This window comes from Branchiostoma belcheri, unplaced genomic scaffold (assembly GCF_001625305.1).
Source record: "Branchiostoma belcheri isolate BF01 breed outbred unplaced genomic scaffold, Haploidv18h27 scaffold3, whole genome shotgun sequence".
Lineage (NCBI taxonomy): Eukaryota > Metazoa > Chordata > Leptocardii > Amphioxiformes > Branchiostomatidae > Branchiostoma > Branchiostoma belcheri.
In genome coordinates, this window is record NW_017803909.1 from 3,744,555 (window position 1) to 3,767,868 (window position 23,314).

The following is a 23,314-nucleotide window of genomic DNA, read 5'->3' on the forward strand; positions in this document are numbered from 1 at the left end:
GTTCATAATGCGCCAAAAAACAGTTACTCAAGCAACTGGATATGATTTTGAAAACGTCTTGACGTTTTTGAAAACGTTTTGACGTTTTCAAAATCATATCCAGTTGCTTGAGTAACTGTTTTTGGCGTATCGTATTACCTGGATGTCTAACCTTCATCGACGTAATGTTCATAATGCAAAAAGTGTTTGCGTCTGAACTAACTTTGAAAACTGCGATACGAATGTGTAATTTACTAAAGCAGATTGGATCAAACTTTGAATCACGGCAATTCCTAAGACGCTGATCAAACATCCTGGGCACTTTTCACACAAACAAGTGGATCATAAATTATCACATGTGACCAGGTACACAGAGAAACCCATAATTGGGGTAGACAAGGCCACGCCATTCGCCCCTAGAAGCCCAGACGTGAAGAGAAATGCGGCGTTTGACGGGGTTGTTGCTTGTGCTGGTGGTCTGCCAGGGGCTGGCGACACCTTTGAGTGACTCGGTCGGCCCGGAGGGTTACTTTTCTGAAGAAGACGAGGAGGATTCTGACGTTCTGTCGTCGCTGACGCTTCTCCAGGACGACGTTTCAGGTATAAAGCAGATGAAACTGTCGTAAAATTGGTTTGTGTGGGTCTCTCTAGTCTAAGAGTAAAATGTTATGTTACCGTATAGGTTCACTGAAACGCCTTCTCAAAAGTATTTACTGCACTGTTCCATTGAACACTTAAACTTGAGTTTAAAGACACAAAGAAACTTTGCGTGAAAGCTCTTCTAAGTTTGTTCTAAGTTTGTGGAAGGCCGTGAAATTTTATCCTTGCAGTTAGAAGTTACTTGTATCTCAAATTCAGTCATTAGATCTAGATGGTCTATTTGAATTGCAGTTAGAAGAAACAGCATCTTTTTAATAGAGCGTGTTAAGAAAGAAGGCAAGAAAAAAACAACAGCCTAGACGCCGTTGTTTGTACAAGTGCTAGTCGGAGTGCTGTAAACCTTGTTACAACAAACAAAGTACAATGTATGATCGTTATCTGATCATTGACCTCACTGTGACAGATCTAAGTGGCTCTGCTATTGTCCTAGCGCCTGCCCACGGTGCAATGGTGATTAATATTATATTGGCGTCTAGACGTCTGATATATCAATGTGCATCTATTGCAATGTGTAAAATCTTTCTTACCGGGCTAAAATATCGATGTGATATACATGTACTTTCGTTGAATATCGTAATCCAGTCTTTAATACTGTTACAACTGCAATGGACATTTACCGACCAGCTACGCACTTGGTAGATAGATAGGCACAGCCAGCTAACAATTTGAAGGAACAAAAAATGTTATTAACGTCATGTCGCTTATCTCTACAGCCGAATGGTTGGTTCGGGACCAGTCATGGACTGTGGGGTCGTCCGGAACTCCCTACAGTTTCGGCGATATTACTTTAGACGCCGGGAAGGTGCTGGATGGCGACACCGAAACCTACTGGAACCCTTACGGACTGGAGCGGTACTACAACAACTGGTACGTCGTCCTGGACCTCAGGGTGCCCTACAGTCTGTCTAGTGTCGGAATCATCAACTACGGAGACGACATACACGACATTAAAGCATTCACGCTGCAGAAGTCGGTCAGCGGGGAACCTTATAACTGGGTGAACGTCACGAGCGAAGACGACATCTTGGCGGGGACGGACCAATGGCAAGAACGCGGCGGTTTTCAAGCGACGGCGCGGTACTGGAGGCTCCTCATCACCCAGACCCACACCGGGTGGCAGCCATGGCTACTGGAACTGGGGCTGTACGGGCACCGTGGTAAGTTTGGCCTGAGCTGTGTTACATCATGTAGGTAGAAAATATGATTTTCTACCTCCATACTCGTAGTTACATAGAATATTTGTACGGAAAACAGACTTCTGAATAATTATAAACATCGTCTGTTATTTTGAGTAACATTTATGACGAACTTTCAGCCGTTTTTGCAACATTACCAAAACGATGAAATTTCTGTTTTTCATCATGGTCGTTTGTTCAACATTCTTGTTCAGTTTTTACGGACACCCCGCCTGGCTACACCGTTCACCGGAATAACTGCATCCGGCACCGGAACCAGCTCGGCAGTGAGAGGAACTCGACCGTGCAGAGATGTGCGGAGGGATGCGACTCTCTCCTTGCGTGAGTTTCCTTCGTTTTCTATCACTGATAACATCTCAGACTATTCTGATCTTAAGATTCGGTTCAGTACTAGTAGTGTATCGATTCTCTCAACAATAGCAATGTGCAATGTTTGAAAGCTGCAGGATATCTTTAATTAATATATAGACCCCACCAGTATTTTTGGCTTAGTCATTTTGGCTTAAGTGTATTTTTTTTTAATAATTAAATTATACTTGTAACTGCCCTTGACTATAAATATCGTTTTCACATATGTGTTGTACATTACACCCCGCAGATGTCGGTCGTTTGACTTCAACTTCCACCACAAGACCTGTGCCTTCTCCACCGACACCCGAGAGAGTGCCGCCCAGGCGTACGAGAACTGTCCCGTCAGATACCAGCTGCAAACGGACTACTACGAGAAACAGGGTACGGTCATACCTCTCTCTTACCACGAGACATTTTCTTAAGAAAGAAAATACAGTTTCCATCTCGTCAAATTTTCTCTTAGTAGTTTATTTTCTTGTTAGTTTTAAACTTTTTTTCTGCCATTTTCTTTACTCAGATCGGCCACAGACCGAGGCAGTTCCAGGTAAGCTTTGCAATAAAAATGACAATTACAATTGTTTTCTTGCCTTCTATAGTCCTGCTAATGTTGAGTCTTATAATACAAAATGGATGGTTTTGGTTTGGTTATACGAAGGACGTTATATCTTTGGTTATTCATACTTTACAGAACCGGCGTACTACAACTCCTTAGACCACCAGTCTACGTTCACTACTCCTAACGGTCACACACTGGGCGAAGGTGTCGGCGGCTCGGCCTTACTGCTCGAATCGCGCCGTAACCAGTACGCCGACCTGGGGGACTTCGCAGGCACTTGCCTCGGCACCACCCTCAACTGCCCCCGAGGCTTCACCCTGGCCTTCTGGTTCAAACGTCCCGCCGAGGATAACCGCGCTCAGTACTACATCAACAGCGGCGGGCACGCCTTTACCAGTACGCGGGGGTTCACGCTGACCAAGACCGCCGCGGATCTACGCAATGATCTCTACAACGTCGCCGTCAACGGTCGTCAGTCTCGCCACGAGGCAAAAGTCTACCTTCCCGCGGGCAAGTGGACGCACGTGGCCGTCACCTGGCTGGAGGAACGCGGCCTGGAGATCTTCCGGAACGGGATGGTCCAGCTGGTACGCAAAACTACCCAACTATCTTTTAAGATTTTAAACAAGCATTCAACAAAGGTAGTACTAGTAGTTCAAATGCCTTTTCGTGACAAAAGTAGTTACCACCAAGGATAACCCTCACATACTGTACTCACATACTATATCTTGTCAGATCTTGTCAGAGTATTTTTGTGTGTCTGGCTTTATGATTAGTTCTCCTATATCTTGCAGTTTTCACCAAATATAAACCTCTAACGTTGTTTCCAGATTGCTCAGATTGAATCTGAGATCCCGCCCCTGGAGACCGACCCTCACACGCACCTGTACCTGGGCAGCGCCAACACCCAGCCGGGGGAGTACACGGGAGAGGCCCTGTTCGACGAGCTCAAGTTCTGGGACCGGGTCCTGCCTGATGGACAGATTCAACTCGCCATGATCCCAGGAGTAGGAACAGGTAGGGCTGAAGTCTTTGGGAATTTTCTTATCCTCATATTCTCCGAAACTTTGCTCTGTCCCACTTGGCCTGGGTGCCAGCCCCTACCGCGAATGAGTGATAATCCCTTCGGCCAGGGAAGCCATACGCCCCGCGAACCCCGATTGGCACACTGCCTCTAAAGGGTTTGGGCAGCATACTGGCTTTTCCCCACAAAAATCTATTGCTTATGAACGCCAGCGTCTGGCACCCAGGCTATGTCCCACTTGGATTTCAAGACAACGTTTATAAAAATACGTCTTTTGTTACATTCATAAACCAGCAAATTGCCTGGTGGGAGATGGGGCATCCTTCCGAGGAACCGTCCCTGTGACCAAGACAGGCAAGACGTGTCAACGCTGGGACAGTCAGACGCCCCATGAGCACGACAGGACACCTGCTAACTACCGGTCATCCGGACTGGAGCAGAACTACTGCCGGAATCCGGACGGAGAATCCGGAGTGTGGTGCTACACCACGGACCCCGGCACGAAATGGGAGCTGTGTGACGTACGAGCCTGTGGTAAGGCCTGATTCTGTATCCCGTATTAGGATTTTGATATTGTTGGTGCAAAAAATATCGGTATTCTGATGTATAGGTGAAAAAATCCTCCCATCAACACATGTAGATCTATGGTTACGATGCCAAAAAAATCACCATTTTGCATGATTTAAGATTTAATATCTCATCTAATAACCGCTCACAGCATGCTAGAATCTACCATCTTTTATCATGGAAATTATTTCCTGTTCTTTTAGTTTCTTGTATGCAGCTTTGTTTGCAATGGAAAGTTCTAAGTTCTAGTATAGATTTCTATGGTTTCCATTTTAGCATAGTACTCTCGAGATCTATGCTCGTAGTCAGTAATTCAAGCAATTCAGTCAAAATGACCCCATCTTCAGTGCATGCTGTAAGGGCAACAACGTTCACAAACTAAAATCTTGCCTCCATTTTCCAAGGATGTTTACTTTCTTGCTTTTTCTAAACAAATTTGTGTTATTCACCAAAGGAATGGCCATTGAAATATACGGCCTATTTCCTGTATTCCAGTCCGCAAATATTGCAACAATCATACCGTATGTCAGGGTCTAGTGTATAACACCAGGGGCAGTCGTCATAGTCAGGGTTACGGCAATAGTTCTCCTCTAGCCCCGCGTCAGGGTACTCGTCCGGCGTGTAGGTGTGTTTGTGTGGGGTTTGGCTGTCCCACCGCTGGCAGCCTTTGCCGGATACGGTGATGTTTGCTGGTCCCATGTAGTCATACACGGAGTTTCCATAGCATCTCTCAGCAGACTTCGTTAGAGGCTGATCACCTGTGGGTATGAATGTGGCCCAACGTTAAAATCATTCCTGGTTGAACGTTGATGCATACAACGTACACCTCATTTAGTCATGGACAGAATAGAAAACACATACCAAACAATGGACAATGCCAAAAATGCAAGACTAAGTAAAGGTACAAAGAATTCAGTAAAAACACAGGTGGTGTTGTGTCAGACATACCATCACCTTCTTTCTTCGGTTCAGCATTTGTCTGTAGAGAATTAGAGTTCTTGCCATCAGTATAGCATGAATAGTGTACGAACGAAAAGAAGTTTACTCTACAGCATATCGTGAACGTCCTGCTGCTACCCGTGTTATGCTTAGGTCACATTTCCAAACCGGGGCCCGGCCGGGCTGTTTGTATGAACGAAAAATCAACAATTCATATCAAGAATATACGGAAATGGTGCCCATGATTGTTATTAAGGACTCTGTGTTTTGTTGTCTTTTATATCATACTTTCCATTCCCAAAAGCTGCCCGGCCGGGCCCCGTGTGGAAATTGTGACCTCAGCTTTAGGCGTATATCATCATGTATGGAACTATGTAGACTAATTCAACAACAAAGCGAGGACCCCCTGCCTCTCTGAAGTAGTGTGTTCGCAGAATACACAAACAAGCAGATTTGTGCTGTATGCCGAGATCGAGAAATTTTACGTATTGTGAAGGAAATGGCTACGTTTTCCTTTGGGGACGTGGAACTATAGTTGACAAAAATGAACAGTCCTTCCTACTATCCTTTTTATCAAGCAAATATATGGCTTTAGTGCGATAGACTGTTTTTTTTTCAAAACGTGCACGCATATCGTTAAGCAGTCTGTCTCTTTGATATTATTCTTGGTACTTCTGGGAACTCATGCATTTCAACATTTGTACGAAATCCAAAAAGCTTAAGACAGTGTCTGTTCACAAAATATACTATACAAAGGCTACCCCGCTGATAAAGGGCAAACATCTAGGCTACATATAACAAATACCTTCATGCTTATCCCCATGTAAATTCCGAAAGTCACTAGTGCTATGATGGCGCCAGCTGTGACTGCACCACAGCGTAACCAGGGTCGCGACACCGACCGGCCACAAAAGGTCCCGCCTGGGAAGAAGAAAAATGATTTTGCCTATTTTAGATTTAAAGAACATAAATATTTTCTGAATGAAGACATGCATTTTCTTTATCCTGCCGTTTCCAAGATCTGAAGTTCGAGATAATCAAGTGTTGTTGGAAACTTGTGTAATTGTATAGCGCGCAGCTGACCATGATGATACAAGGTCCCTAAAGCTTCGGTCACAACCCGCCGTACGTGCTTCTGCGTGCTGTCTACGTGCAAAAACGTGGGTAAACGCAGGGCATCCGTGCGTGGTGAGTACCGCTTCCGTACGGAATCCTACGGATTTGGGAGACGCAGACACTCCGTAGAACTTTAAGTGCATGTAAAACTTTTTCTGCGTGCGGTCTACGGATTCACCACCCGTGCGTGCGAGTACGGGCGACGCGCGTGCCCCGTACGTACCGTACGAAAGACGCACGCGTGAGTATACGTACGGCCTCCTTATGGTAAAGTTGCAATCGCTCAGAGATTGTACGTTGTAAGCACGTACAACTCACCACTTGCGCAACGTACGATGCACGCAACCGCTCACGGCCAGACGTGTCATGCAGACCACAGTCTTACACCTTGTGAAACCGTGTGAGTGACGTGCGAGTGACGTGCGTCGATGCCACTCCTTCCCCGCGTTTTCAGAAAAAACGTAGCAGACGTAGCCTCCCACAAAACGTACGGACAAAAAGCACGTACGGTGGGTTGTGTGACCGAGGCTTAAGCTATTGTTCATGTAGCCTCCTTCGCAGACTTGTGGGGTGGCAGCGTTATATGTGTGTGTGTGGGGGGGGGACGCGAGCCATGCTGCAGAGGGACGGTTTTGCGGTCGAGGGAGTTTGCTGGGAGAGAGTTTATTTTTGGGGCTCTCCCGGGCAAAACTCTCTCGTTGGCAAAACCGTCCCTCTGCAGAATAACTAGCGTCGCTCCCAGAAAAGATTTCTGACTTACCCACACGGTCACCATACATTCGCCTCAGTCGGGACCGGTTGTCAACGGTTGCTCCTGCTCCATCGGATGCGCTTACGGCCACACTGGTCATCTGGCCACCAGACTGACCATCGGGAGACCGTAGCGCTACTGGTTCTGGGTCTTCGTACTCATGAGTAGTTTCACACGGTGTTGCGTTTTGCCCTTGTTTATCGGTAGATCCGATATTACTCTGTAGACTCTCTACCTTGACTGGTTCTGGCTCCTGGTAGGGGCCATTACAACGTACGCACAATCCCGTGTTTTCAGCCGTCTCTTGGGTACGGATGTGGTCATTGGCTGGCCGAGATTCTTGGATAACCGCCGCCATCGGATAGCTCAGATTCACACCCTGCTTAAGACCGAGAATAGTCTCTTCACTCCTCGCGTCTGCAGACCTGTACGCGACAACAGAACAGCTTTGATTGTCTGGCCTGTTTAAATGCGCTCACGTACGTATACGCCAACGCTATAGTCTGCCAAGATAAGATTTTACATGCATTATAAATAACACATTTCTATGGATACACTAACGTCAACAGATCCTATACTTTGAGTTTTGGAACAATACTTTGTTTAGTGCTCAATCTGCTTAAACGTTACATCCAACAACTAGGCAATATTTATATTGCCACTTACACAGCACAACGGGCTTTTCATAAGCATTTGGAAATGAAATTGTATAATTTTTTGTTGTTAAACAATTACGGTGCTTACTATGTTTACTTTCGCAGAAGGAAAACATATTGCTTTTGCTCTGTTTCTTCTTCCTCTTCTTCTCCAAACAAATAAGGTCAATGACCTGAACCAGACGTCTGTCACCGTGTTGGGTTACATCATGTTGCAATTTTACAGTGGAAGGATTTAGGCTCCTGTAACCATATGTGTTTGAGTAAGAATTAACAGAGCAGACCATATGCGAACGTAAACATTATGCTCTTACCTTTCTAGTTTCTACCGTTTCAGTTCAGCCGCCGGTCTGTGCGGACCAGCGTGACCACTGCCAGGCGTGGGCGTCTGAAGGGCACTGTAACAACAACTACCGGTCCTACATGCGCCAGTACTGCCCCAGGACATGCGGCTTCTGCTGTACGTATGCCCGTGCACGTGGTTTCAGTCGTAGCGATGGGAAAATGACAACGATGAGACCGGTTTCGACTTTATTTAGTCTTTCTTAAAAATGACAGAGATCGGACCACTCCTCCTTTTATACTTTTTACTGTGCCTCTCTATTGCAGGGCGTTCTGCTCGAGTTTAAGATATTGACCAATCAGCATTAAGCACCGCATTTTGCCCTGGTTTAGGCTGGATTGCCCTGATCTGAAGGTCAAGTTCACTATGCACCGAGTACTATGCACTAGGTTAGATCCCAGTGCACGTGGTTTGCAACGATCAATATAAAGCACAGAGGGACGAGGTGTGTTTGTGGGGGGGGAGGGGGTATATAGCAACGTTTTTATTCGCTGCTGTACCCCAGGGATTGTGCAGGAATTTAACATTTGATACGAAATGAAAGGTCTTTTCCAAAATATTAAAAATGCGTGCATGTAAGGGCAAATTACACGGCTAGGCTACCACGCATATATCTCAACACGAAGAGCTAGAACCACTTTTGATGTTTTATTTCAGCTGGAGGGCCCGAGCCTACGGACCCACCCGGTGACAGGGAGGACGATACGGTAGAAGCGCCAATGATGTCTCCGGGTAAGAAGACTTCATTTCTTTACGATCGCTTCTGCTATTCAAATCCACACATTACTTTTCACATGTATGCTGTTTGACTTACTAGTACATGTATAATGATCAATTCATTTCATTAAACTTTGCTAAGAAGTGCATCATTCAAGAAGCACATTCATCCAGTATTATTTATCTCCTATCCCCAGAACAAGCGTGTGCTGACCGGAACCAGTACTGTGAGAGCTGGGCATCCCAGGGCTACTGCCGGTCTAACTACGCCTACATGGTGCAGAGCTGCCGCCGGGCCTGCGGCTTCTGTACGGTGTCAGGAGGCGGATGTAAGTGTAGCAGAAATAAGGCGCATTCTACTGAGGTCACATTACCCCGCAGGGTAACGGATCTTGGGGAGCCGACCAAAGCTAACAAGGCTGGACTCCAGGCTATTGTTGTTTTTCATATCATACTTTTCGTTCCATAAGACTGCCCGGCCCGGCCCTGGTTTGGAAATGTGACCTCAGAGGAAGAGCTTGGCGGGGTGGGGGCGCTATTGATTTGAATTGCTGATTTCTTGCTACGAAATATTACTCATCATGTTGAGAAATAAAAAAAATTATGCGCCTTCTGTGTTAGATCCAATCTGCGCATAGTCTTAGAGGTTTATTTGTTTGTTTAGCTTACAATTAGGTTAGTACTTTCCCACATCTTTTGGTGTACATGCATAGTAACACCTCCATCTCCGCTTCTGTAACGTTAGCCCCTGGGCCACTCTACGGTGGGGGCTAGTCCACTGGTAGAAAACAACATTCAGCCAACAGCCAATCTTCCAGGTCCCTGTGGTCATTCATGTTTCTTTCCCATACCTTATCTCTCCAGCTACCAGTATGACTACGAATAACTGCATGGACAACCACTACCACTGTCCCAGCTGGGCTACTCGAGGTTTCTGCGCCCAGGGCACCTCCCACTACGCCTACATGATAAGGTACTGCCGCAAGAGCTGCAGGAAGTGTACCGCGGAGGGGACCGGGACTGGCTCGGGAGGACAGGGAGGAGGGGATAGAGGTATGGAGATAGAGTCAACGTGTTGTAGCGCAAGAATTCGTGTATATAACGTTACTAGATAGCACTCAGAAAGCATCCCCCCCCCAAAGTAACACAGCTCCCAATCTACAGAAAAAGTTTTTCTTGCTTGTGGTGGGGGGTAGTTGTAGTATCACATATGTCCCAGTACATTCTTGTTGCATACACCATTCAAAAGACAACGTATTTTATAAGATATACATTTGTACGCTGACGGTAATCTGTCCTCTCTCTCTGGATTCTGCAGGTAATCTTTGTGTTTAAATCAAACTTTTTAACTTTCCAGACTGCAGGGACACGCATCAGCACTGCGAAGACTGGGCCAGGCGAGGTGAGTGCACCAAAAACCCGAACTACATGCACGTCAGGTGTCGGCCCAGCTGTAGACTGTGCACCACCGGCGGGGGTACCGGTGGAGAAGAGACCGGCGGTACAGGGGGTGAGGGTGGTGATGGAAACGGCGGTGAGGAGACTGAGATGGAGGAAGAAGACACTGACGAAGGAGAAGAAGAAGAGGAGGAGGAGATGGAAGAAGGTAACAACTGTTCTCCACGTTTCAGTCTCAGCGATTGCACTACTAAGGTTTTCAGTACCAACCTGTATTACCCATTGGATAGCCTTTCAGCACCAAGGTGCAAGGTGGCACCTAGCGATTTGGTCAAAAACTGCAGGGACATTTTCAATGAGTGAGGACAAACGAAGTATGATCCTGGAGGTTAGAAAATATATACGCACATATGCTAGACTAGTATTTGACTTGTCTGGTTACAACGTTACCTCTGTTGACAGACTGTGGGATGCAGTACCTCACCGTATCGCCAGGCATCGCCCGGATCGTTGGCGGTACGGTGGCCGTACAGGGGGCATGGCCGTGGATGGCGTTCTTATACAGAAAGGAGTACGGACACATTTGCGGTGGGACCCTCATCTCCTCACGATGGGTGCTCACGGCGGCTCACTGTTTGACAGGGTACGTACATAATAAGCAAGACGTACTCATTTCTAAGTTGATTTAATCAGAATGGATTAATTGTCTTGAACAAGTTGTGTAGGTATGGACTAGGAACCTTTTTGGCAAGGTTGATAAGATTAGCTATTCGCTGGGGATATACGTTTTAATGAAAATCTTATTGATGCATTCCGTAGGCATAGGATATTCTTTATCTAAAGATTGTCCCCGTGATAAAAAAATACACCTTGATTTACTAGACTTTCTTGCGTGCCGAGCAATAATAACATGGCCCATTTCTCTGGCCGTAGATTCCTGTTAAAGTCTATGTCTCCTGGCTTTCAGCAACCTGTTTACCCATTGGATAGCTTTTCAGTACCATGGCGCAAGGGTGACACCTAGCGATTGCTTAAAAAATGCAGGGAAATTTTCAATGAGTTTACATTAAGAAGTGTCGCTACAGGAGGAGCGCCGATGAGATCGAGGTGTACCTCGGGAAACATCACAAACATAAGAAGGACGCCATGGAGCAGAGGTTCACAGCGGAGAAGATCATCCTCCACAAGGAGTTCAGTCTCCCGTCTTACAGGTATAGGGCTTACTTATATCCGATATATTATGTAACAGCCTCCAGTCTAGTTCCGGAATTCCAGATTGATTATGACTATTTCCCATATTTTACCAACCTCACATCTAGAATATCGTAAACTATAGGTAAAAATGAGATATGTAGCAGCCATCGAGGGCCCCTTGGGGATTAACCCAATTCTTCAGTTTTCAGAATTCTTCAGAATTTATCTGCAATATTTTTAACACCATTTTACGTATAGTTTACGATGTTCTAGATGTAAGGTTGGTGAGACATGGGAATAAGTTCGGAATTAAACTATAATTCCGGAATTAAACTGGAGGGTGTTAACGTCATGCACTCCTGTTGTACATGTAATATTTCTGGTTCATTTCACGGGAATATGTTTACCTTTACGGTTTGTTCAACTCACTTCATACATTGATTACAAAAGAAAAATGGAAATCATTACTTAGTCTCCCTTTACTGTCTTTGCCTTATTTGTAAACGCTAAACTGAATATGGTAGCACTACTAGACAAGATAGCATTGAGTACGAACTTGTTACCTTTTTCAGGAATGACATCGCCCTCATCAAGCTGCCTCGGCGGGCCATGTTGAACGAGATCGCCAACCTGGCGTGTCTGCCGGACGGCAACATGGCGGACACCACACGTACACAGGACGGCTCGTGCGTCACTACCGGCTGGGGAGACACCTTAGGTGCACCTTCGAATTCTAACTGACTAACTTTTGCATTACTACGAAAAAGACCGATCCCGAATTCCCATCACAATTTTAGGAGTTCGACCAATAAGAGAGTGGCTTTAGGCCCTTCAAATATTTGCATTTCTATATGTTTTGACGGAGGTGGGTGGGGCTTCAGGATCGGTCTATTGCTGTCTATATCCAAACATTGCAAACCTGCGAAAGAAAACATATTACATGAAAGCATGATACATTGCTCAATGCTCGTATTTTTTACGTTGATTATTTTTCTACGTTTCGATGTGTGCAGGTACTGGTGGTGAGGGCGCGCTGAAACAGTTGTTCCTCCCGCTCATCCCGACACAGAAGTGTAACAGCACCAACTTCTACAACGGGAGGCTCCATACCAGCATGCTCTGCGCTGGGTTCGAGAAAGGTGGACAGGACTCCTGTAGGGTAAGCTATAATTCACACAGTTTATGGTGGAACGTATTTGGAGTAAAATGTCATGCAATAGCGTCACAAACTATCTCAGTATATTTATTTATGAAGATTTCCCACATTAATGGAAGGATTGACATAACAGGTGACTATCACCTCTTCAAAGATGTAAAACCTGAGATCAGACTGAAAGGTCTCAACCACTCATACCGGGAAGGACCCTTACTCTTTTCGATAAGTGTGGTGGGTTCTTTAACGTGCGTGGGGTATGGCTCTCCCAATCATTTATACCTGATTGAAGAGAGGACAGTCGTGTAAAGTGCCTTTCCCAAGGATACAAGATCGGTGGCATCGAGGAGGATTCGAACTTGGGACCTCTTGGGTCTGAGCCGAACACTCTACCGTTATGCCACACGACCCCACCACAAGTAGTAAAGTATAAAATGGGACTGCTTAAAGCTACTACATAATCTTATATCGTCGCCTATACTGAAATATGAAATGTTCCCTCTACAGGGAGACTCCGGCGGCCCTCTGGTCTGCTCCATGGACGGCCGCTGGTATCTGATGGGCGTCACGTCATGGGGACGAGGCTGCGCACTGCCCATGCGCCCCGGAGTCTATGCCAAGGTCACCGAGTTCTCCGACTGGATCGAAGACATGATGCTGAACAACTGATCCTCTTCTTCTACTGTTCACAAAAATCTCAATCAAAGCAAGGCCGCGTACTGAAAAACTACTTATAGCCGCTTAATTACTTTGCATTCATTCATTCATTTGATAACGGTACGTTTTATTAGAGGACTATGATGTCTTTCTTCATAGATGCTGTTTTCTTTAGCAGCTCTTTTCATATTATCCACTACTGCTTCCAAATAAAGCACTATCCAATGTCTATTTCTTAACCATTTAAATCTCGCTATACGTTTGAAGTCGAGGTAGGAACGTCTATGTTACACTGAGGTAGAACTGGAGAATAATTCGGGAGCGTCTTTTTATCGAATGACCACAAATGACCACACTCCTTTAAACAAGTAAGCAGCATCTGCTGCAAATGCCAGTATCAACGGTTCATGCATTTGACGGTTTATTGAACTGCAACCTAATAATCGGCGACATGCCATATCCATAAATCCTCTTCGGACCAAACATAGTGATACATTCTGGTATATTGCTCCATGTTAACGTTACTGCCCTGACTTAGAACAAGGAGGCTATAGGGTTCATTGCTTAGAACAAAGATAATGAGCTGCACCCTGGTTACCGGGGATACCCAACTTCTTCACGTCAGAGAACCCTACCCCCTTGAGCATGGGTAGGACCTCTTCCTGCCCCCACATCGCGCCCAAGGCCGCGCCGTTCTCATGGAGCGACATGGGCACACACGACATCATACTGATCACGTAGATCATACTGGCTTTAGGGACGCCGATGTTGTCGCGGGGCTGCGTGTGTGCGTCCCGTTCCCACATGGAGTACTGCCCGCCCGGCTTCAGTACCCGGTGGATCTCCCTCAGAGTCCGCTCTGGCGCCGGCACGTCGTGTATGGTGGACAGGGTGACGATGTAGTCGAATTTCTCCGACCAGTCCTCGGGTAGTTTGGTGGCGTCTACCACGTCACAGATGACGTTGGTGATCCCTTTGGTGGCGGCCTCTCTCCTGGCCATGCTGACGGCTTCCGTAGAGACGTCGATCCCGTAGTACGTACTGTTGGGGAATCGTCGGGCCATGAGGAAGAGAAGGTAGCCACTGGCACAGCCGACGTCACACACTGTGATACCTGACTCTACAAAAGGACATCGTTATACATGTAAGATCAGCATGAGCCTTAAAGGGTACGTTAAAATGCACCCCACTTTGATTCAACACACAAAACAGGTTCGATAGTTTCTTTCCGCCATTTCACCGAAAATTGAAAAAAGAAGTTTTATCTTTATGACTGCTAACTTGTTAGCTATAGGGACGTTTTGGAGCGGACCTATAACTACGTAACAAGGCTGGACTTTAGGCCACGAACTTTTACTTTCTTGAGAACTGTAGTCGTATCTTAAGTCACAAGAAATCTGGTTCTTCTAACCTAGCTTCTCGATTAGCCCAGGAATGGTAGGAAGGAATTTGTCGATGAAGGTAGAATCTAGCAGTGGTCCTTTCACGTTCTGTAGCCATCCTTGGAAGTCCGGGTAAGCAGAGCTTGGTAACCCTGTAAAAAAACAAGTTCCATCAGATAAATCATAACAAATCACAGTGCGAATAGGACAAGAAAATGTAAAAAAACTAGAAAGGTAACATTTGCAAAGCAAATGCAAAATGACAGACGTCTGGTTCAGGTCATTGACCTTATTTGTTTGGAGAAGAAGAAGAAACGGTAAACATAAAAAAAAAAACCAATACACCCGCAAAAATTCCAAAGATATCGTATTACGAAACGGAAACAATATGTTGGAACTTGTCGACGTCACTGTTTTCAAGAGCTTTTCCTAAAACTCGGTTCCATTAAAAGTTTTACCATACCCGGAGGACCATCCTCCTTAAAACACTCCACCAAGTCGTCCATGACTTTCCCGAGGTGAACAACTCTCTCGGAGAAGGCTATCCTCAAGATCTCAGCACCGTCGGTGGGCGCCAGAACGGCCGCCCGGTGAGGGGGGATGAAGTACCGAGGGATGTCCGATGACGTGTCTACCTCTATGATACGGGAGGTGACCATGGATCCCAGCCACTCCCGGACATACCTGGATAGTACCCAGAGACATGTTGGCCATGAAAGCAAAATAACGAACTAACAGAGCACTTCCAAGGAGGTTTAAAATCACCTTGGCACTTCAAATGAAAGAACAATTATTCAAGTAGATATAAGCCATGTACTATGTGCACAAAGGTACGAAATCGTACAATATATGTAAGTAAGTTAAGCGGATATTATGCGACACTATTTGAATAATATAACTCCCAAACGTACAACGTAGTTCAGAGGTCAACAAAAACGCGAAAGTGAGAGCCCCAGAACCGTGGACAATCGATGATGTCAAAGTCTGCTTCTCTGACACATTATAGCTATGATTTACTTCTTGTTTCTTGTCAAGTTACACACAATACACTCTGTAAATGGCTAACATGTTAGCTACCTCGTAAAGACATAGTATTACGTAGAGTGCCATAATCTAGATCATTGGCTGTTCGGGCACCATACCGTACGGACACCTGTCACTCCAATCCCTTTTACACTGGCTGACACAGGCTCAGATATCCTTGTCTACCTCACCCGCCCACAGACTAATACACAAATCATATCAAAAGAAGACCAACACCATGAGTATTGTGTCCATACCTTTCCTTTAGGCCCGCGGCGGCAGCTATGTCGTGCGAGCTTCTCGGCCCCTCTTGCCTGGCCAGTACATCGAACAGGCCCGTCCTCCTGCCGATAGCGAGCGACAGGGTCACGAATCCTGACGTGATCGTGTCCGCGATCTTCTGAGCGAATACCGCCTTGGTTTCGTCGGCCTGGCCGTCGGTGGGACTTGTGCTTGCCGCCCCTTGTTGGTCCACGTTGTCACCCATGGCAGGCAACAAGCCTAAAGGCCCCTAAGGTGTAGTGAACTTTGACCAGGACTGCTGGAGTATAATTAATCACTGTCACATGCACGTCACCCGGGCTTCTGCAACAAGGCGCGTAACGTTTACGTTTTATTGAACCATTTTTCTGTAAAGATAATCATTTGCATCGATCCTATACTGCATGACTTGATGAATGGCAGGACAGTTGGGCTAATCTTTGGTCACAGGGCCAAGACTGACCATTTGTACGACTTATTACTATGGAGTGGTACAATAAATCCAAGGAGCTTTCAACATAGATAAGTCCAATACATAAATTTTAGATAACTTTTCTCAAACATTCAAATCTAACACAAATAGCATAAACAATGGTGAGATTGTCACACATCATTTAATTTTCCATTGACACAATCCCTCTGGAAGCCTGGGGTATTAAAGGGAGAAAGTTATATACAGGTCTAGCAAATATAATAAACATAACTCAGTATTTCCTGTAAAATACCAGGATTCCAATATTGTTGAAAACATTCTGTGCTGAAAGATAGATCAAAACAGTGCAGAAATTCCATCACCATCTTTCATGATTTAGGGAAATGAAGGACTTAAAATACATATAAAAACTTGTTACATGTAGTTGAATAAACTTGGTGAAGAAAACAAATCATAATCAACATTATCCTTAAATAGCCCATTTCTATTTTAAAAATTGGATATTTGCATTACTGTACAAACAAAACTGCTACCACAACCCTATATATCTTCAAGTCTTATACATTAGGTCATGCACACTCCAGTGCACCAGTCCAAATTAGTGCAGAAAGGCACCTGTGAAGTGCTTAGAATTTCATCAGGTATGGCAATGATCAGTAAAATTTTCCTTTTCAAATTTCAACATGCAAACACTGAAAACAATGAACAGTTTGCTACAGTCTGAACATTTGAAGGGACATTAATGGTGACTCTATGGGGGCCTGCATGCCCTTTTCCGTAGAGTGTAATCGGCCGTTTTAATTCTACGTAGACCATAGTCGGACCAGTCTAATTCAACATAGAGCTTAATTGGCGCATTTTAGAGCGTGTTTTGCCGTTTTAATTCTACGTAATGCATTGTAGCTACCCGGAATTTATCGTAAAACATAATGGGGGGGCTTCTTCAATTCAGTGTAATACGTTACAAGCTCTCAAAATTTAGCGTAGATCGTTGTCGGGACCCCCCATGCAGGCCCTCTATGTCTCCTCAGGTCGAGGTCTCTTGTGCCTTTCTTGGTCCTGTTGTCTTAACCTCTTACTCCGCCTGCGCACACCGTTGATGTTAATGATGACAAGTCGGCCGCCGCTCTGCTCCATCCCGTACTCTGAGTCTGAGTCAGAATCCTGAGGGTTATCTGTGCCCTGGTAATCCCACTGGCTGACATGTCCATCCCACTGGGTAACAAACAAACAAATAAGCAAACAAATAAACAATCAATCATATTTGAAGGTATGTGGAGCAACAACTGGATGTATAGTGCTCTTGTACTGTTAAAGTCATCAGTCATACAACTCCATAGCTCTATATACTGAATAATTCACATGCAACAGGACAATGGTGCTTTGATAAGAATAAACTCCCACTCACAGAGCTGCTGACAATCCGTACATCAGTTGGGTGCCATGACACGTCCCGAACACAGGCTTTGTGTGAACTGTTAAGGTTAATTAAAATGGCAGGCAACTTGACGGGTAACTTAAATTGGAGGGATATCAGAACAAGTCATGTTTTCAGGTAACATCCTAGCCTAAATGTCTTCTCACAAGAACCACCAATTTGGCAATATTGGCTAACACAACACATAGGTGACAAAGAGCATGTGTCTTAAGTGCTAGTATACAGGTATTCCAACCGTTGAGTAATACTAGACTCCATATCTGGCACTGTAACACTGAAAGGATATGTGACCAATCAGCTTGGCAACCATGTTTCCTGAGAGAAGGTCATAGACTGTGGAAGAAAAAGATAACAGGTGATTTTACACTTTACATACAGCTTTTGGTGTAATCTGCAATCAAAAATGTAATACAATTTCCAACGATATATATACATTGTATTCATGTGAGTTACCAAACAAGCAAGTTAGTACATCTAGATACAGTAGCTGCTGCAAATCAACCAAGTCTTAATGTCACAACATTTGATTATGCTTCTGTCTAGAACTGTTGCATATAATTTCATTATATTGTATGGAAAGGGACTTACTTATGACAGCACCAGTGCCACATCCAGTGTAGATATACCTCTGTAAGAAATCACACATGCAACTTGAAATCTTTTGCAGTAGGTAAAGTTGTGAAATACATGACTAACAGTACAATTTTTTCTTGACTCTTTCACAAAGAATCATGTAACAAAGAACAACCAGATACATCAGATCATGCCCAAACAGTTGCATGTCTTACCTGCCCAGTTGTGTGTACAGGTGAAAACCTACACCTGATGAGGGTTTTGGTGACATTATGGCCCCGATACGTCATCACAGATGTGTCACCCTTCAGCTTTCTCCTGCTGTTACGCACTGTTATTCACACAACACAACATTAAGTTATATTCAAGTAATGTCTAGGTAATAAATTTTGAGCATGCCAAACATCCAGCATTAATTACAATGTTTTGCAGTTTTAAGATAAAAAAAGACTTGAAGATGAGAAAGGAACAGCTGACCTATTTTGGGCACCGCCATCCACCTGTAGTCCCACCTGTAGTTTGTAATGGCTTGTCTCGTGGCCTGCAAAATATTTGATAATCAATCAATCTTTATTGCGCAACAATTGCAATGGATACAATGTATGGCAAGTGTTTAAATCAAAAGATAACAACAATACTAAAATCTACTTCTAGATACCTTATTCCAACGCTACCCTATAATTGTGAGTGATGAATTATACAATATATATGGAACATGGATAGGATCAGTCATTGCAGTTAGAAATATGGGAGACAAATAACACCAATTAGATATTATCATTGCGCAAAATGCACTGAGAAGGGGACTATAAGAAACAGTAAAGGAAAGTCTTATGTAATACATTGTAGCAGTAACAGTTATACTTGATATATAACTAACAAGATGACAACAGACATAGACCACTCTCTACACGTACCTCTAACCCCTCAGAAGATGAGAACTTTCTGACGTCCCAGAGTTTAATGGTTTGGTCTTTAGAGTTTGTGATGAGGTAGCGACCATCTCCCTGAGGATTGGAAAAGATGTATGTGTTATGTCATTTACACCAGTGCTACAGGTGTGGTTTGATGTACATGTACATAGCCCATGAAATAACAAAAAGATTAATCTTACTCATTGTGCCAATGGTATACTGTATGTGATTCCTTCTACATTTTTCCCACTGATTCACGGTACAGCCTACTAGTATTTCACCAAGGAAACCAACAAGAATGAACATTGGATGCTCTTCTTACTCGCAGCAAAATGGTTTCTGGTGCAGTACAATGATATTACATGATATAACTTCCAATCAGCATTTTGAGTGTTGGTCGATTAGGCTGATTTTTGTGTGCCTTGTCTACTGAGACTTGATCTACCTTGGAGTCGATATAAGTGATGCCATCACTGTGGCCAGCGAAGATGCCGACAGGTTGTGGGTCTTCCTCATCCAGAATCCTCCTGTCCCAGACCTTACACACACCGTCATCCCCTGCCGAGTACAGGATGTGGGAAGACTCGTCTGCAAACTTCACACTGTTGATGTCATCTTCGTGGGCATCCATCTGGAAGTGTGTTGAACATTATTTACAAGAAATGTAACCATCATTCTAAACAAGGTAGTTTCACTATAATTACAGGATCTCTTCCTATGGTCTAATTTCTGATACAGGCCATCTTTCTGATACAGGCACATTTAATGCGTATCATCAGATAGAATGCAACCTGTTTTTGTATGCCACTATGCAGATAGCCTTTGATTACTGGTAGTATACTGGTAGTTCAGGATGAGAACAATAGAACATGATTTTGATATGCTGTCAGAGTGCTGACTTACCATCAGTGTTCTTTGGTTTCTTTCTCGGTTGAAAACGTACATGTAGCAGTCACTGGCACTGGGGGGAGGGGATGAATAAGAACATATGGTCATTGTGGTCTCAGATTAAAGTACATGTACCTTTACCCTATAAGAGTTGCAACAAAAAAAATAATCATCTACACAGACTACTCACCCTCCAAGAATTTCCTTGCCATCCTGAGAAAAGGCCACAGAAAAGATTGCAAAGTCTCGTTCAATGGGGCTGGAAAAAATAACATGAGGTTGTTCGTATAACTCATGGGACTATCAGTGATGTTACAGGATTTCATCACTTGTGAGGTGTCATAAATGATGGGTGTTGTAACTGTGCATATTGAAACAATGCTTCATAACAGTACAAATGGGAGAGAAACTAGGTTGAACCTCAAAGAAAACTGCTGAGCTACACTATGTGACTCAGGCTTAATCTAAAATAACATGTGAGTCAAACATGAAAGCATGTTTGCATGGTCCCATATAATGCCTATGTGGCACACCTGCTCCACACCTGCATGCTATTGTTATACCTTACTGTAGTCATTCCAATTATGGCACACCTTCAACAAAGGCACAGTCACTGAGCCATGTTTTTGTCAAAACTATAATGAGATTTGACTGCATGAAAAAAAGAAGTTCTTCAAGTTATCATTGGAAGACAGGAAATGTTCTATTGGCGTGAAAACTCTAATCTTATTTTGAAAATACCCCCTACATATATGTCTGTAACTATTGTTCTTAACCTTTGGAATGTCTGGCTACTGATTCACTGTTGGTTACTGGTAAGACAGCAGGAAGGTTTACATTTCCGTTTGACAAGGATGACATTCCCACATAACATAACATAACATAACATAACATGACATAACACAACACAACACAACACAAAAATGTCTTTTACCTGAGGTCCAAGGCCATATGGGACTCCACATTCTTTGAGGATATATCAACAAGATGAACTGTAAATCAATGAAATATTACATACTTAATTAACAATTAAATGTAAGGGATCAACTTTTTATCTCGTAAAGAAAGGCAATTAGAGAAAAGCACAGATGGGAAGGTTGGTGTTTACTCACTGAAGTCTGACCAACTGGAGTATATAACACAGGAACCATCAGGACTGGGGAGAAAGAAACAAATACAAACGATCATACAACCATATTCATTTTGATAACAGGTACATGAAGACATTCCTGTGGACGGTATGATATGGCTGCACTCTTTAAGCACTAGTAGAGGTTTTGGTCAGGGGTTATTTTGTTGTTTTTCTACAACTCTATGTTTCCCAGTAGTAGTGGCCATGAATTGTAGGAAAGGCCACATAGAAAACAAGAGAGTAATCTTCAAACGAAATTTCTATTTGAAGTGCAGCAGGCTGAATAAAAGTTCTAAATGGGAACTACTAGTATGCGGCTCCAGATGTCTTGCTGAAGGACGACTGCATGTAGGAGATTTCGGTTAGCTTGAGGATCCTAGGAATGAATCCACTCTACTACATTCTATTTGAAGTGTTTTAGAATCTTCGTCACACCTGAAGGCTGTGTCCAGCACACTCCAGCCCACGTCTCGTGCTGTGATGCATCTCTTCTCTGTGAAGCTGCCATGTGACGTGTTGTACAGCCGGATCTTGTCATCTGTAGGTGAATAGGCATTACAGGGGGTTTGACAATTCCTGCCCATACTTCGTCAGAGAGAATTAGACTTTGTATAAAACTTAATGGCTAATGCCGTCTGGCTTATGATTATTAATTTATTTGTTCATCTACGAACTGAAACTGTGCCTTTTCTGCTGTCATAACTGGATCCACTACTTCTAGATCTTATAGCTTAGTACAACTCATACTTGGTAAAATGGAATGGTACTGATAACAAAATAATGATGTCACTGACCCTGAGATGAACTCAGGAAAACTGATCCATCCTTTGAGAATGTCCCACAAAAAGCCTTCTCACCATATGCTGCCACTGTTCTCATTCGATTAGGAATGAAGCTGAAGAAATACATGGTGAATGTTGCACAGATGATCATACTGGCATTATATGTCATAATGTGAACAAATGGCCTTGCATTGAGCGACACCGTTAAAAAAATATATATATTCTAAAATAGTGGTACTTGTAACTGTTACTTGAATATGAATCACTGTAAAAAGTTGCAAAATTCTTAGTCGGAAATAGCTATTTGATTTAAAAGAAAAGGATGCATGGAAAGCTGTCAAATAACATGTGTTCTGCCATAAGTTTGACATTTTATCACATCTACATGTATGACATACCTAGCTCCAATGGAGATTCTCTGACCACTTGAAAATGGACCAGAATTTGTGCACAATCCAAACTCCCTCTGGAAAGAAAAGAACAAGTCGAATGACCCTTAACCTATAAAAAAAAGAGGACCCCTTCATCGATATATGGCTAGTATGTGACTGTATTACTGTCGCCCGGCTTACTGAATACATGTATTTGTGTTAAACCAGTTATGATACACACTTTCATAACACACTTTTATAACACACATATCTTTGTACATTATGTAACGTTACCTGTTTCAGAAGATATGCAGTGCTCCCATCTAGAGTTGTGGAACCACATTTCAGAGGGCTGACACTGCCCACAAGTGTATCCATCCCTGGTCAACTTCTGCAGTAAGCTAGAGCTAAAGAAAAAAGAAGTTAACATCGCAACGTCACAAAACTAAAATGCTAGGACCGGGTATCGACCTGATCATAATTCTTGATCTGATGAAGCAGACTCGATGAAGTCACATAAAAATAGCATTTGTTTACAAACACAGCCCACCTTTACAAAGCCACGGTTGGCTCCAAAGACTATCCCTGCATAATCTTGACAAACGGAAGGTTTTTTAGACAAGCGTTGGTCGGACAAATCCGACAGAGATAGACGGAATACAACAAAGAAAAGCGTCGACTCATCCTCCCATCCTGTGGTCTGCCGCTTCGGGCAAAAACATGGCGCGAGATAAAAACATAACCTTTGACCTTTATGACGCAATTCCTCTGGCTCCTTATGGCTCTCCACTTCTGTTGCGGTTAGTGTATCGCAATCTTAGCTAATAACGCTGAAAAACCTACTCATAGTATGGGGAGCG

The 23,314-nt window shown here is 43.9% G+C and overlaps 3 protein-coding genes across 3 annotated transcripts; 1 reads left to right on the forward strand and 2 right to left on the reverse strand.

The window, feature by feature from the left end:
• The first annotated feature begins 379 nt into the window (after positions 1–379).
• On the forward strand, positions 380–13,486 carry LOC109473926 (plasminogen-like). The gene is made up of 18 exons (XM_019774094.1): positions 380–579; positions 1,353–1,796; positions 2,030–2,156; positions 2,434–2,567; positions 2,704–2,730; positions 2,875–3,329; positions 3,573–3,759; positions 4,061–4,300; positions 8,133–8,255; positions 8,796–8,870; positions 9,053–9,184; positions 9,720–9,908; positions 10,213–10,461; positions 10,716–10,896; positions 11,339–11,464; positions 12,020–12,165; positions 12,461–12,606; positions 13,108–13,486. Exons 1-18 carry the CDS (start codon positions 420–422, stop codon positions 13,267–13,269), a joined length of 3,303 nt encoding a protein of 1,100 aa, XP_019629653.1. The 5' UTR covers positions 380–419; the 3' UTR covers positions 13,270–13,486.
• Positions 13,487–13,691: 205 nt separating this feature from the next.
• Positions 13,692–16,212, reverse strand: LOC109473925. The gene is made up of 4 exons (XM_019774093.1): positions 15,920–16,212; positions 15,103–15,323; positions 14,669–14,791; positions 13,692–14,377 (listed from the first exon to the last, which is right to left on the reverse strand). Exons 1-4 carry the CDS (start codon positions 16,147–16,149, stop codon positions 13,815–13,817), a joined length of 1,137 nt encoding a protein of 378 aa, XP_019629652.1. The 5' UTR covers positions 16,150–16,212; the 3' UTR covers positions 13,692–13,814.
• A 314-nt stretch (positions 16,213–16,526) lies between these two features.
• Positions 16,527–23,202, reverse strand: LOC109474015 (DDB1- and CUL4-associated factor 11-like). The gene is made up of 17 exons (XM_019774220.1): positions 23,005–23,202; positions 22,749–22,861; positions 22,482–22,549; positions 22,096–22,196; positions 21,737–21,839; positions 21,282–21,325; positions 21,104–21,161; positions 20,360–20,428; positions 20,185–20,242; positions 19,727–19,912; positions 19,285–19,374; positions 18,845–18,908; positions 18,583–18,698; positions 18,383–18,422; positions 18,081–18,127; positions 17,765–17,824; positions 16,527–17,571 (listed from the first exon to the last, which is right to left on the reverse strand). The coding sequence occupies exons 2-17, from the start codon at positions 22,830–22,832 to the stop codon at positions 17,374–17,376; spliced, it is 1,386 nt and encodes a 461-aa protein (XP_019629779.1). The 5' UTR covers positions 22,833–22,861; positions 23,005–23,202; the 3' UTR covers positions 16,527–17,373.
• Between the last annotated feature and the right edge of the window lie 112 nt (positions 23,203–23,314).

What these genes read in the sequence shown, in the direction of transcription:
- LOC109473926 (XM_019774094.1), top strand. Translation starts at nt 420, where the DNA reads ATGCGGCGTTTGACGGGGTTGTTGCTTGTGCTGGTGGTCTGCCAGGGG. An exon ending in ACAGACCGAGGCAGTTCCAG is followed by an intron (nt 2,731 to 2,874) that starts GTAAGCTTTGCA and finishes CATACTTTACAG; the next exon opens with AACCGGCGTACTACAACTCC. An exon ending in ACAGGGAGGAGGGGATAGAG is followed by an intron (nt 9,909 to 10,212) that starts GTATGGAGATAG and finishes TTAACTTTCCAG; the next exon opens with ACTGCAGGGACACGCATCAG.
- LOC109474015 (XM_019774220.1), bottom strand. Translation starts at nt 22,832, where the DNA reads ATGGATACACTTGTGGGCAGTGTCAGCCCTCTGAAATGTGGTTCCACA. An exon ending in GTGCTGGACACAGCCTTCAG is followed by an intron (nt 21,326 to 21,736) that starts GTGTGACGAAGA and finishes CTTTCTCCCCAG; the next exon opens with TCCTGATGGTTCCTGTGTTA. An exon ending in CTCCAGTTGGTCAGACTTCA is followed by an intron (nt 21,162 to 21,281) that starts GTGAGTAAACAC and finishes ATTGATTTACAG; the next exon opens with TTCATCTTGTTGATATATCC.
- LOC109473925 (XM_019774093.1), bottom strand. Translation starts at nt 16,149, where the DNA reads ATGGGTGACAACGTGGACCAACAAGGGGCGGCAAGCACAAGTCCCACC. An exon ending in TAAGGAGGATGGTCCTCCGG is followed by an intron (nt 14,792 to 15,102) that starts GTATGGTAAAAC and finishes GTTTTTTTACAG; the next exon opens with GGTTACCAAGCTCTGCTTAC. An exon ending in TGGGCTAATCGAGAAGCTAG is followed by an intron (nt 14,378 to 14,668) that starts GTTAGAAGAACC and finishes GTCCTTTTGTAG; the next exon opens with AGTCAGGTATCACAGTGTGT.